The sequence below is a fragment of the Hyla sarda genome, chromosome 2 (assembly GCF_029499605.1).
Source record: "Hyla sarda isolate aHylSar1 chromosome 2, aHylSar1.hap1, whole genome shotgun sequence".
NCBI classification, from domain to species: Eukaryota; Metazoa; Chordata; class Amphibia; order Anura; family Hylidae; genus Hyla; species Hyla sarda.
The window spans coordinates 11,550,124-11,565,312 of record NC_079190.1 but is presented as its reverse complement, the minus strand read 5'-3'; the positions used below and the strand labels follow the sequence as shown (position 1 = coordinate 11,565,312).

The 15,189-nt window shown below is 37.6% G+C and overlaps 1 protein-coding gene across 4 annotated transcripts in view; it reads left to right on the top strand.

The window, feature by feature from the left end:
* CAPN5 (calpain 5) overlaps positions 1-11,350 on the top strand; it is a 93,115-nt gene extending 81,765 nt beyond the window's left edge. For all 4 annotated transcript variants that reach the window (XM_056561160.1, XM_056561161.1, XM_056561159.1 and 1 more), the window contains 3 exons: positions 5,198-5,319; positions 5,624-5,760; positions 9,969-11,350. In XM_056561160.1, the coding sequence (XP_056417135.1) occupies positions 5,198-5,319; positions 5,624-5,760; positions 9,969-10,151 (442 nt within the window). In that variant the 3' untranslated portion in view covers positions 10,152-11,350. The remainder of the gene's footprint in view (positions 1-5,197; positions 5,320-5,623; positions 5,761-9,968) is intronic.
* Positions 11,351-15,189: the final 3,839 nt, after the last annotated feature.

Sequence of the window (15,189 nt, the reverse complement as noted above, 5' to 3'; positions counted from 1 at the left end):
AAAAAAATAAATAAATAAATAAAAAGCTTAAGAAACATCCATTAACCCCATCACTTGCTCTCCCCAGATAACTCCACCCACTCACTCAGTGACATCACTTACCCTGTTCTACTCTGTTCATCACTTTCTGTATGTAATTCACTGAGACGCTCATAGGGGGAGATGTATCAAACCCTGTGTAGAGGAAGAGCGGTGCTGTTGCCCATAGCAACAAATCAGATCGCTGCTTTCATTTTTAACAGGTCTTTGTTAAAGTAAAGGAAGCCATCAGATTGGTTGCTATGGGCAACAGCACCACTCTTCCCCTACACAGGTTTTGATAAATCTCCCCCATAGACTTACATAGAAAAAGTGACTTCCACTTTACACACAAACCCCTGTACTGGTCACAATGCGGAAGGCGGGAATGGAGCCGGGGAGCGAGGCGTCTGATTGGCCTCACTAAGTAACTTGCCAGCCACCTCGCTCTACCTCTAGAATATTTTATTTTGAGGGGTGTACACTGTATTTGTCTAGTCTTACTTTTCACCCCTGTATCCGTTCCTTCTGCCGGGGACCCTCCATCCTCTCCAGAGCGAGAGCCGATAAGGACGCCATCATCTGGACCCACAATGACAAATTAATCACTTCCATTGTTTCTCTTCCCACTTTTAAATGAATATTTATTCCAGTTTACTGTATGATTCCTGCTGACAAAGCGCGGAGCCGTCATTCATGTCATCAGAGGCTGCATTGTTCTCAGGATGGTGACTGCAGCAATGGCTTCTATAGGGAAAGGTTCAATCCTGAGTCATAGGGGGAACCGAGCGCAAGAGCATTGTGTGACTAACAGGAAAGGAAAGCACCAAGAATGCTCCTATATACAAGAATATAACTACTATAATACTGCTCCTATATACAAGAATATAACTATTATAATACTGCTCATATATACAAGAATATAACTACTATAATACTGCTCCTATATACAAGAATATAACTACTATAATACTGCTCCTATATACAAGAATATAACTACTATAATACTGCCCCTATATACAAGAATATAACTACTATAATACTGCTCCTATATACAAGAATATAACTACTATAATACTGCTCCTATATACAAGAATATAACTACTATATTACTGCTCCTATATACAAGAACATAACTACTATAATACTGCTCCTATATACAAGAATATAACTACTATAATACTGCTCCTATATACAAGAATATAACTACTATAATACTGCCCCTATATACAAGAATATAACTACTATAATACTGCTCCTATATACAAGAATATAACTACTATAATACTGCTCCTATATACAAGAATATAACTACTATAATACTGCTCCTATATACAAGAATATAACTACTATAATACTGCCTCCTATATACAAGAATATAACTACTATAATACTGCTCCTATATACAAGAATATAACTACTATAATACTGCTCCTATATACAAGAATATAACTACTATAATACTGCTCCTATATACAAGAATATAACTATTATAATACTGCTCCTATATACAAGAATATAACTACTATAATACTGCTCCTATATATACAAGAATATAACTACTATAATACTGCCTCCTATATACAAGAATATAACTACTATAATACTGCTCCTATATACAAGAATATAACTACTATAATACTGCTCCTATATACAAGAATATAACTACTATAATACTGCTCCTATATACAAGAATATAATACCACTATAATACTGCTCCTATATACAAGAATATAACTACTATAATACTGCTCCTATATACAAGAATATAACTACTATAATACTGCTCCTATATACAAGAATATAACTACTATAATACTGCTCCTATATACAAGAATATATCTACTGTAATACTGCTCCTATATACAAGAATATAACTACTATAATACTGCTCCTATATACAAGAATATAACTACTATAATACTGCTCCTATATACAAGAATATAACTACTATAATACTGCTCCTATATACAAGAATATAACTTCTATAATACTGCTCCTATATACAAGAATATAACTACTATAATACTGCTCCTATATACAAGAATATAACTACTATAATACTGCTCCTATATACAAGAATATAACTACTATAATACTGCTCCTATATACAAGAATATAACTACTATAATACTGCTCCTATATACAAGAATATATCTACTGTAATACTGCTCCTATATACAAGAATATAACTACTATAATACTGCTCCTATATACAAGAATATAACTACTATAATACTGCTCCTATATACAAGAATATAACTACTATAATACTCCCTCCTATATACAAGAATATAACTACTATAATACTGCCTCCTATATACAAGAATATAACTACTATAATACTGCTCCTATATACAAGAATATAACTACTATAATACTGCCTCCTATATACAAGAATATAACTACTATAATACTGCTCCTATATACAAGAATATAACTACTATAATACTGCTCCTATATACAAGAATATATCTACTATAATACTGCTCCTATATACAAGAATATAACTACTATAATACTGCTCCTATATACAGGAATATAACTACTATAATACTGCTCCTATATACAAGAATATAACTACTATAATACTGCTCCTATATACAAGAATATAACTACTATAATACTGTCTTCTATATACAAGAATATAACTACTATAATACTGCTCCTATATACAAGAATATAACTACTATAATACTGCTCCTATATACAAGAATATAACTACTATAATACTCCCTCCTACATACAAGAATATAACTACTATAATACTGCCTCCTATATACAAGAATATAACTACTATAATACTGACTCCTATATACAAGAATATAACTACTATAATACTGCTCCTATATACAAGAATATAACTACTATAATACTGCCTCCTATATACAAGAATATAACTACTATAATACTGCTCCTATATACAAGAATATAACTACTATAATACTGCTCCTATATACAAGAATATAACTACTATAATACTGCTCCTATATACAAGAATATAACTACTATAATACTGCTCCTATATACAAGAATATAACTACTATAATACTGCTCCTATGTACAAGAATATATCTACTGTAATACTGCTCCTATATACAACAATATAACTACTATAATACTGCTCCTATATACAAGAATATAACTACTATAATACTGCACCTATATACAAGAATATAACTACTATAATACTGCTCCTATATACAAGAATATATCTACTGTAATACTGCTCCTATATACAAGAATATAACTACTATAATACTGCTCCTATATACAAGAATATAACTACTATAATACTGCTCCTATATACAAGAATATAACTACTATAATACTGCTCCTATATACAAGAATATAACTACTATAATACTCCCTCCTATATACAAGAATATAACTACTATAATACTGCTCCTATATACAAGAATATATCTACTGTAATACTGCTCCTATATACAAGAATATAACTACTATAATACTGCTCCTATATACAAGAATATAACTACTATAATACTGCTCCTATATACAAGAATATAACTACTATAATACTGCTCCTATATACAAGAATATAACTACTATAATACTGCTCCTATAAACAAGAATATAACTACTATAATACTGCTCCTATATACAAGAATATAACTACTATAATACTCCCTCCTATATACAAGAATATAACTACTATAATACTGCTCCTATATACAAGAATATATCTACTGTAATACTGCTCCTATATACAAGAATATAACTACTATAATACTGCTCCTATATACAAGAATATAACTACTATAATACTGCTCCTATATACAAGAATATAACTACTATAATACTGCTCCTATATACAAGAATATAACTACTATAATACTCCCTCCTATATACAAGTATATAACTACTATAATACTGCCTCCTATATACAAGAATATAACTACTATAATACTGCCTCCTATATACAAGAATATAACTACTATAATACTGCCTCCTATATACAAGAATATAACTACTATAATACTGCTCCTATATACAAGAATATAACTACTATAATACTGCTCCTATATACAAGAATATATCTACTATAATACTGCTCCTATATACAAGAATATAACTACTATAATACTGCTCCTATATACAAGAATATAACTACTATAATACTGCTCCTATATACAAGAATATAACTACTATAATACTGCTCCTATATACAAGAATATAACTACTATAATACTGCTCCTATATACAAGAATATAACTACTATAATACTGCTCCTATATACAAGAATATAACTACTATAATACTGCTCCTATATACAAGAATATAACTACTATAATTCTGCTTCTATATACAAGAATATAACTACTATAATACTGCTCCTATATACAAGAATATAACTACTATAATACTGCTCCTATATACAAGAATATAACTGCTATAATACTGCTCCTATATACAAGAATATAACTGCTATAATACTGCTCCTATATACAAGAATATAACTACTATAATACTGCTCCTATATACAAGAATATAACTACTATAATACTGCTCCTATATACAAGAATATAACTACTATAATACTGCTCCTATATACAAGAATATAACTACTATAATAATCCCTCCTATATACAAGAATATAACTACTAGAATACTGCCTCCTATATACAAGAATATAACTACTATAATACTGCCTCCTATATACAAGAATATAACTACTATAATACTGCTTCTATATACAAGAATATAACTACTATAATACTGCTCCTATATACAAGAATATAACTACTATAATACTGCTCCTATATACAAGAATATTACTACTATAATACTGCTCCTATATACAAGAATATAACTACTATAATACTGCTCCTATATACAAGAATATAACTACTATAATACTGCTCCTATATACAAGAATATAACTACTGTAATACTGCTCCTATATACAAGAATATAACTACTATAATACTGCCTCCTATATACAAGAATATAACTACTATAATACTGCCTCCTATATACAAGAATATAACTACTATAATACTGCTCCTATATACATGAATATAACTACTATAATACTGCTCCTAGATACAAGAATATAACTACTATAATACTGCTCCTATATACAAGTATATAACTACTATAATACTGTCCCTATGGCTTGGACATACAGTAATGTTCCTCTTGTTCCTCCTGTCAGTGAGCTGACCGTGGATGAGCCTCAGAAGACGTGCTGGTCAGGGATGTGCGGGTTTCCTCAGGTGGTCTCTCAGGTACACGTGGTCAGCGCTGCAGGACTCAAACAGCAGGACTCTCAGGGAGGTAAGTGACTCTGTGTCGGTGTCCCCTCTTATAGTGCTGACTGGGAGGTCATATAACTTTACCCACAACTCGCCTGCCTTATTATCTGCTTCTCCTGAAATACTCTGTACTGCAGTAAGAGCGGGCACCTACCACAGTGTATCTCAGCCTATGTCCGTTGTCACCCGGTCGCCTTATCCTGTCATCCTCATCATCATGTGACTGGACAAGTATTTCCTTATATACTCTGTGCCGCTGTGGGAATCTGCTCTTTCTGCGCCCATGACCGGTTTCCATCTCACGTCATGACTTTGTCTCCCGTCAGGCGCTGACCCGTACGTCATTATTAGCTGTGAAGGAACGAAGGTCCAGTCCCCGGTGGTGAAGGACACGCTGACTCCTCAATTCGACGTGAAGGGCTTGTTCTACCGAAAGAAGCCGGGACAACCCATCATCGTCCAGGTGGGTGCCGCGGTGCCGCTCCCAATCTGCTTCAATTTCCCTCAAAACAGTCACAGGAAACTCTCCGTTCCCATTTATGATACACAGGGGCCCCCTAGTGTTAGAACTGCCTTATTACATTATCAACAAACTATTAACCCCTTATTACGACAGCTTTGTTTTGTTTTTCTTGTAAAATTTATTGTAATTTAAAAAAAAAAAAAATTTTATCTCGTCTGTTTTTTCTGCGTTCATTACATTGTATAGATAACGTGTCTTCGTTACGCCATATACGTGATGTGTCGTCTTCATCACGCGGGTTGGTCTGATTACAGCGATTCCGCATTCATGTAATTTTCGTTTTTATTTACTACTTTAAAAAAAAGTAGTAAGTAATTCTGGCAGTGGTTTTTATTTGTCTTTCTTCATTTATAGCATTTACTGTGCGGGATCATAGATGTATTCTTTATTTACACTTTTTTTTAAACAAATTTTAAAGTTAACTTTTTATTTTTTTTCCTACACACTTTTTTTATTTTTTTTATTTTTTTTTTAATAGTCATTTTAGGGGACTTGTATAAGCAATGTCCAGATCACTTGTATAGTACACTGCAATTCACTTGTATTGCAGTGTACTGGTATTTCTGCTATCTACTACCACTGCCTGTCTATGCGCTTTGGCTAGCTGCAATAGCAGATCTTACATGGCAGCTGCTGAGGCCTTAACCCCTTAAGGACCCAGGACGTAAATGTACGTTCTGGTGAGGTGGTACTTAACGCACCAGGACGTATATTTACGTCCTAAGCATAACCGCGGGCATCAGAGCGATGCCCGTGTCATGCGCGGCTGATCCCGGCTGCTGATCGCAGCCAGGGACTCGCCGGCAATGGCCGACGCCCGCGATCTCGCGGGCGTCCGCCATTAACCCCTCAGGTGCCGGGATCAATACAGATCCCGGCATCTGCGGCAGTGCGCGATTTGAATGAATGATCGGATCGCCCGCAGCGCTGCTGCGGGGATCCGATCATTCATAACGCCGCACGGAGGTCCCCTCTCCTTCCTCCGTCCGGCTCCCGGCGTCTCCTGCTCTGGTCTGTGATCGAGCAGACCAGAGCAGGAGATGACCGATAATACTGATCTGTTCTATGTCCTATACATAGAACAGATCAGTATTAGCAATCATGGTATTGCTATGAATAGTCCCCTATGGGGACTATTCAAGTGTAAAAAAAAAAAAGTAAAAAAATGTAAAAGTAAAAGTAAAAAAAAAGTGAAAAATCCCCTCCCCAATAAAAAAGTAAAACGTCCGTTTTTTCCTTTTTTACCCCCAAAAAGCGTAATTTTTTTTTTTATAGACATATTTGGTATCGCCGCGTGCGTAAATGTCCAAACTATTAAAATAAAATGTTAATGATCCCGTACGGTTAACGGCGTGAACGAAAAAAAAAAAGTCCAAAATTCCTACTTTTTTAATACATTTTATTAAAAAAAAAATTATAAAAATGTATTAAAGGGATTATAAACGTACTAATTTGGTTAAAAAGTTTGTGATTTTTTTTAAGCGCAACAATAATATAAAAGTATGTAATAATGGGTATCATTTTAATCGTATTGACCCTCAGAATAAAGAACACACGTCATTTTTACCATAAATTGTACGGCGTGAAAACGAAACCTTCCAAAATTAGCAAAATTGCGTTTTTCGTTTTAATTTCCCCACAAAAATAGTGTTTTTTGGTTGCGCCATACATTTTATGATATAATGAGTGATGTCATTACAAAGGACAACTGGTCTCGCAAAAAACAAGCCCTCATACTAGTCTGTGGATGAAAATATAAAAGAGTTTTTAGAAGGCGAGGAGGAAAAAATGAAAACGTAAAAATTAAATTGTCTGAGTCCTTAAGTGGGTTAAAGGGGTACTCCGGTAGAATATTTATTTTATTTTTTTTTTTTTTTTTAAATCAACTGGTGCCAGAAAGTTAAACAGATTTGTAAATTACTTCTATTAAAAAATCTTAATTCTTCCAGTACTTTTTATCAGCTGTATGCTACAGAGGAAATTCTTTTCTTTTTGAATTTCATCAGTTGTCAGGACAGCCAGAGGACTTCAGGGGTACTCCAGTGGAATTGTATTTTATTTTTTTAAATTAACTGGTGCCAGAAAGTTAAACAGATTTGTAAATTACTTCTATTTAACAATCTTAATCCTTTCAGTACTTCTCAGCAGAGGAAATTCTTTTCTTTTTGAATTTCTTTTTTTGTGCTCTCTGCTGACACCTGATGCCCGTATCAGGAACTGTCCAAAGCAGGAGAAAATCCGCATAGCAAACCTATGCTGTTCTGGACAGTTCCTGACACGGACAGAGGTGTCAGCAGAGAGCACTGTGGACAAGACCGAAAAGAGATTCAAAAATAAAAGAATTTCCTCTGTAGCATACAGCTGCTAATAAGTACTGAAAGGATTAAGATTTTTAAATAGAAGTAATTTACAAATCTGTTCTTTCTGCCACCACTTCATTTGAACAAAAAAAAAAGTTTGTCCACTGGAGTACCCCTTTAATAAGTCCTCCGGCTGTCCCGACAACTGATGGACACACCACTGGGGTGCTGATCAGAGATGTGGTTGGATCGGCACCTGTCCCCTAACCCCCTAGATTCTGTTGACTCTACTGACCGCAGCATCTAAGGGTATGTGCACACTACGGAATTTCAGCAATTTCTGGACTCCACCAAAAGAATGAAAATGCAGACTGCATTGCCGTCAATGGGGACGGTGCAGGTCCACTCATAAGGCTGATTCATTTGGCGGCATCCGCCCACCTCTGTCTGGATATACCATAGTGTGCACATACCCTAAAACAGTGTTTTCCAAACAATGTGCCTCCAGCTGTTGCATAACTACAACTACCAGCATGCCGGGACAGCCTTTGGCTGTCCCGGCATGCTGGGAGTTGTGGTTATGCAACAGCTGGAGACAGACTGTTTTGTTTGGAAAACACTGCCCTTTTTTAATACTGTTCCTAAGTGTCAGAGAGGCGTGGCCCAGAGACTGATATGCCGCGGAGTCGCAACGCCTCTATCCGGGGATGTCACGCCCACTTCTCTTGGTGATTGACACATGTGCTGATGCATGGGCGATGAGTCAGAGATAGAGAATAAGTGACAGACTCACCGCGCATGCGTACACATTAAAGGGGTTATCCAGGAAAAAACTTTATATATATATATATATATATATATATATATATATATATATATACATACATATATATATACATATATATATATATATATATATATATATATATATATATATATATAATCAACTGGCTCCAGAAAGTTAAACAGATTTGTAAATTACTTCTATTAAAAAATCTTAATCCTTTCAGTCCTTATGAGCTTCTGAAGTTAAGGTTGTTCTTTTCTGTCTAAGTGCTCTCTGATGACATGTGTGTCGGGAACTGCCCGGTTTAGAAGAGGTGTGCTATGGGGATTTGCTTCTACTCTGGGCAGTTCCCGAGACAGGTGTCATCAGAGAGCACTTAGACACAAAAGAACAACCTTAACTTCAGAAGCTCATAAGTACTGAAAGGATTAAGATTTTTTAATAGGAGTAATTTACAAATCTGTTTTTAACTTTCTGGAGCCAGTTGATATATAAAAAAAAACGTTTTTTCCTGGATAACCCCTTTAAGGCGCATGCGCTGGCTTACTACACAATACTGCACCAGGAGGAGCAGGCGTGATGTCAGCACGGAGAGGCATTGTGGATCCCGTACCACACCTCCCTGACACTTGGACAAACTATTTAAAAAAAATTTATGGATAAAAAACAAAAACAAAACACACAGTTGGCATAAGGTCATCACCTACTGGAATTTGTACCTTGTTTAAGAAGGCTAAAGGCCTGAGAGATCTACTAAATAAATAAAGGACATTGGAGTGATCTCTGATGCCGAGTGTCAGCTGCAGAGAACAGCCGACACCTCCCAACAATGCAGCTTTTAAATTTTTGTCTGTTTTTTTTGTTTTTGTGGATAAGCTATAGTATTAATTCTTGTGGGCTAGGTGGGGCTTTTATTATTCACTTTTTAACCCCTTAATGACCATTGACTGACAGCTTAACCTCTGAGATGCCATGGCACCCCCCCCCCCCCCTGTGATTGTGGTAGCGGGTGGAAAAGGGGCCACAGACTAATTTTTGTTTTTTTGTTAAATTCCTTTCAGGTTTGGAATCACAACGTGATCAAAGATGAATTCATGGGTCAGGTGGTCCTGACGGCCGAATCGGACAACCAGCCGTCCCAGCACAGCCTGCCCCTCCAGGACAAGGGCAACAAGAGTAACCCCCTGTTGGCCGGTTCCATCCAGCTGGTTCTATTCACCAGCAACAACCTGTCCGGGATCTAAGCGTTCATTCCGATATTGCCATTAACCACCGGACGGTGACCAAACCCGGCGGGCGACCTTTTAACCTCCTGTCAGCCATTGTGGCCTGTATTTCCTAGATAAGACTTATAATATCCGTATGTATTCCGCCGCGGTGGTGGTGGTGGTGGTGACCGCTGTGCCGCGCGCTGCATGTAGTATGTGACTTTTATAGCCAAAAAAATTACAGGGAACCAGGAATCGAATTTTCACTTGTGTCCGATGTTTCATGTACCCGTATATATAGAAATATATATATATATATATATATATATATATATATATATATATATAACCGATAGGATAAGCGGTGCCATTTCAGATTTCTTATTGACCTCTATAGTATCATATACCCAGGAATGGGGGACGGATGTGCCATTGTTCTGTAGAGATGCCTCAGAGGTGAAGATAAAGGGGTTCTCCGCTGGTCATGTGACTAAAGAAACCCTATGCCATATAAAGACCGGCCAAATGCTGCTTGCCATGTATCTAGCTGTAGGAGAGAATCCCTTTAAAGGGGATTCCGGTTTCATCTAAGTAAAGCTATATCAAAACTTCTGCTTGCTGTCAGTGAGTGGAAACCCATGCAGACCTGAAGTATCTCGCAGCTGAGGGTTTGCTACAATTTTTCTCAGTCAAGACCAGTGCTTTTCCCAACAGGTGTGCCTCCAGCTGTTGCAAAACTACAACTCCCAGCATGCCCGGACAGCCTTCAGCTGTCCGGGCATGCTGGGAGTTGTAGTTTTGCAACAGTTTGCAAACGCTGGTCTAGTCAGAACTTGATAATCGCGTGGATTTATTAAAAGATGCGCAACGAGGGGAAAGGACACGCATCAATGAAATTCCGAACATAGGGAGCGAAGTATACTAGAGCAGTTTTTTTTGCAAACAAATAATTTTTACGTAGAGGGGGGTGTGGCTTTGTGGGCGCAATTGAATGTGATGTGTTTATCATCTAAGTGCAGAAAAAGAAGAGAAAGCGAGCGCAAACTCAAGGAAAAAAAATAGCGAAATAAGGACAATAAGAAATAAGGTGCAACCATTTGACACAACAAAAAAATGTGCAAAAACAATGATAAATTCACTCAAAGTAATCTGGAAATTAAAGGGGTACTCCGGTGGAAAACTTTTTTTTATTTTGTATTTTTTTTTTTATCAACTGCTGACAGAAAGTTAAACAGATTTGTAAATTACTTCTATTAAAAAATCTTAATCTTTCCAGTACTTATTAGCTGCTGAATACTACAGGAGGAAATTTTTTTCTTTTTGGAACACAGAGCTCTCTGCTGACATCATGACCACAGTGCTCTCTGCTGACATCACGAGTACAGTGCACTCTCTGGACAGTTCTTAAAATGGACAGAGATGTCAGCAGAGAGCACTGTGTTCCAAAAAGAAAATAATTTCCTCTGTAGTATTCAGTAGCTAATAAGTACTGGAAGGATTAAGATTTTTTAATAGAAGTAATTTACAAATCTGTTTACCTTTCTGGCACAAGTTGATTAAAAAAAAAAAAATTTCCACTGGAGTACCCCTTTTATGGCGCCACTCCTATCTGCAGGTTGTGTGTTGTACCACAGCTTGGTCCCATTTACTTTAATAGAATTAGCCTGGATGGAGTTGCAATACCAGACACAACCTAAGGACAGGAGTGGCGCTGTTTTTGCATGAAAGAAGCTGGGTTTTTCTTATCCTGGGCAACCCCCTTTACGTAGTTTCATCGTCTTATGTGTTTTTTTTTTGTTTTTTTCCTTTTTCAGCCCAAAGTGTGGGCAGGGGGAGTCATTGAATGTCCTTTATTGTGTGTATGTATGTATATATAGATATAAGGTTATGTATAATGGACTTGTATAAGAGATATCAGTGTGTGTGTATATATATATATATATATATATATATATATATATATATATATATACGATAACGCGTGTGTGCCGCCATTGTAACCTCACTGTGACTGTATAAAAGAAGTGGACGGGCCCAGAGAACAGATTAACTAAAGTCTTCCACGTGAGTTGATGGACGTGCAGCAAGGGTTAATACCGCTGCATCCGTCCAATATTCCAGGGTGGTCAGCTTCAGTAGTCTACACATGGGGTCTGCCGGTCTGCCATATCCGGAACCTGTCAGTCCAATATGACTTGTTAAAGAGGTAATTCAGCCCTAAAAGAAAAACAAAAAACGATACTAATAATTTATATATAGAGTATAGCACACACAGGTTCCACTGCGCTTTACACTCAAATTGGTCCCTGTCCCCGTTGGGGAAACCGGAATCCCCAGAGAAAACCCACATAAACACAAGAACATACAAAGACCTCTCAGATGGTGTCCTCGGTGGGATTTTAACCCAGTACCCAAGCAAGGTTACCCCCTATCCTGTGCCAATGGCCATTGATAGGCTTGGTCCTCTACGTCATTATGGCCTGGTCTGGTGTCTGATTGTGGGGGGGTTTGACTGACCTCTGGGACCCCCGTGATCGGGGCCCTGACTCCCCACTTAATGGCGTGGTGGGTCAGCACGCGCTCCATCCATTCTCTATGGGAGCGCTAAAAATACTGCAGCGATGTACTCAGGTATCTCCAGAGCTCCCATAGACAATACATGGAGCGTGTGCCGACCCACCACTCCATTCAGTGGGGAGTCAGGGCCCCCATCTAGAGATCACGGGGGTCCCAGAGGTCAGCCCCCCAGGATCAGACACGTATCCCCTATCCAGACATTTTTTTAAGGGCTGGAGTACTCCGGTGGAAAACTAAATCATCTGGTGCCAGAAAGTTAAACAGATTTGTAAATGACTTCTATTAAAAAAATCTTAATCATTTCAGTACTTATTAGCAGCTGTATGCTACAGAGGAAATTCTTTTTCTTTTTTGAATCTCTTTTTTTGTCTTATCCACAGTGCTCTCTGCTGACACCTCTGTCCATATCAGGAACTGTCCAGAGTAGCATATGTTTGCTATGGGAATTTTCTCCTGCTCTGGACAGTTCCTGATACGGACATCAGGTGTCAGCAGAGAGCACTGTGGACAAGACACTTATTAGCAGCTGTTTGCTAGAGAGGAAATTGTATTCTTTTTGAATTTCTTTTTTGTCTTGTCCGCAGTGCTCTCTGCTGACACCTGATGCCCGTATCAGGAACTGTCCAGAGCAGGAGAAAATCCCCATAGCAAACCTATGCTGCTCTGGACAGTTCCTAACACGGACAGAGGTGTCAGCAGAGAGCACTGTGGATAAGACAAAAAAGAAATTCAAAAAGAAAAGAATTTCCTCTGTAGCATACAGCTGCTAAAAAGTACTAAAAGGATTAAGAATTTTTAATAGAAGTCATTTACAAATCTGTTTAACTTTCTGGCACCAGTTCATTTAAAAAAAATAAAGTTTTCCACGGAGTACTCCTTTATGTCCCAGCTCTGCCATGGGTTCTCACAAATGCCTCCAGAAACACCTACTTTTGGGCATATTTGCCTAAACTCACCATATTACGTATAATGGGGGGGGGGGGGGGCATGTTTTCATCATATTATTGATCCTTTGTATGACCAGGTGCCCCTGGGTACCCACCGCACGGCACCTGCCCCTCATAGAGGTCAATAATTTCATGACCGACCTCTCTACACACCTCATTCAGCCGAACGGCGGCCATGTTTCCCCCTAGCAACCAGTCCAGCTCAGCTGTTTATATTGAGCACAAAATGAAAGTGAAACTCTGGTTGCCATGGGCAATGTGGCCGTTGCTAGGCTCTCTCCTCAGCATTGTTATGGCCCGGTCTGGTGCGGTTATCACAGGCACGGCGTACCCCATTGACTTATCACGGGTTCTAGTATAGTGTCTTATCTGTATAAACTACCGACAAGTAGAATGTGGAGCCTAACGTGTTAGTGTGAACACCGCCATAGTGAGCTGCAGTTACCATGGCGATCAGAGGCAGGCCGGAGCAGTGAATGGGTTACGCGGTGTGCCCCTTGAGGAGAACAAAGCCATATAACTACAGGGTCCAATATGCCAAATTATATATATATATATATATATATATATATATATATATATATATATATATATATATATATATATATATATATATACTTTTATTTATTTTTTTAATCAATTTACGGGTGAATTTTTTCCCCCAAAAACCTTGCAAAACGGTCAATCTCGCCCCAAATCAACCAATCGTAGTCTTCCTTTCATGCTGAAATGTCATTGGCCGAGCTAAGGGCAGCTTTTTCCAAACACTGTACCTCCAGCTGTTGCAAAACTACAATTCCCAGCATGCCCGGACAGCCTTCGGCTGTCCGGGCATGCTGGGAGTTGTAGTTTTGCAACAGCTGGAGACACAGGTTGGGAAAACACTGCCCTAAAAGGGGGGGGGGGGTCATCTGTGTTGTCATAGGAACAGATAGGGTCCCATAGATTTCCGTTTATAGCCGATTTTGGAAATGTCGCCCTGTGTCTTAAGATTTAGCTTGTTTTGTGATCATTTGTAGAGATGAGCGAACTCACAGTAAATTCGATTCGTCACGAACTTCGCGGCTCGGCGGTTGCTGACTTTTCCTGCATAAATTAGTTCAGCTTTCCGGTGCTCCGGTGGGCTGGAAAAGGTGGATACAGTCCTAGGAGACTCTTTCCTAGGACTGTATCCACCTTTTCCAGCCCACCGGAGCACCGGAAAGCTGAACTAATTTATGCAGGAAAAGTCAGCAACCGCCGAGCTGAGAAGTTCGTGACGAATCGAATTTACTGTAAATTCGCTCATCTCTAATCATTTCATGAAATCTTATTGTTACATTGAATTTATCTCTGATTTCAGTTTGTTTTTTGTTTGTTTTTTTTATACAATATTTCGTCTCGATCTTGGCGGCGATTTTCGGAATTTACGTTTTGTCTGCGATTTTACCTTGACTTTCTAATTTTATAACTTTTCCATTTTATTACCTCCTGTTTTTTTTTCTTTTTTTTGTATTATATGTTTACAGATTTGCACTTTATAATCCTTCTGTAATCTGTACATGGGAAAA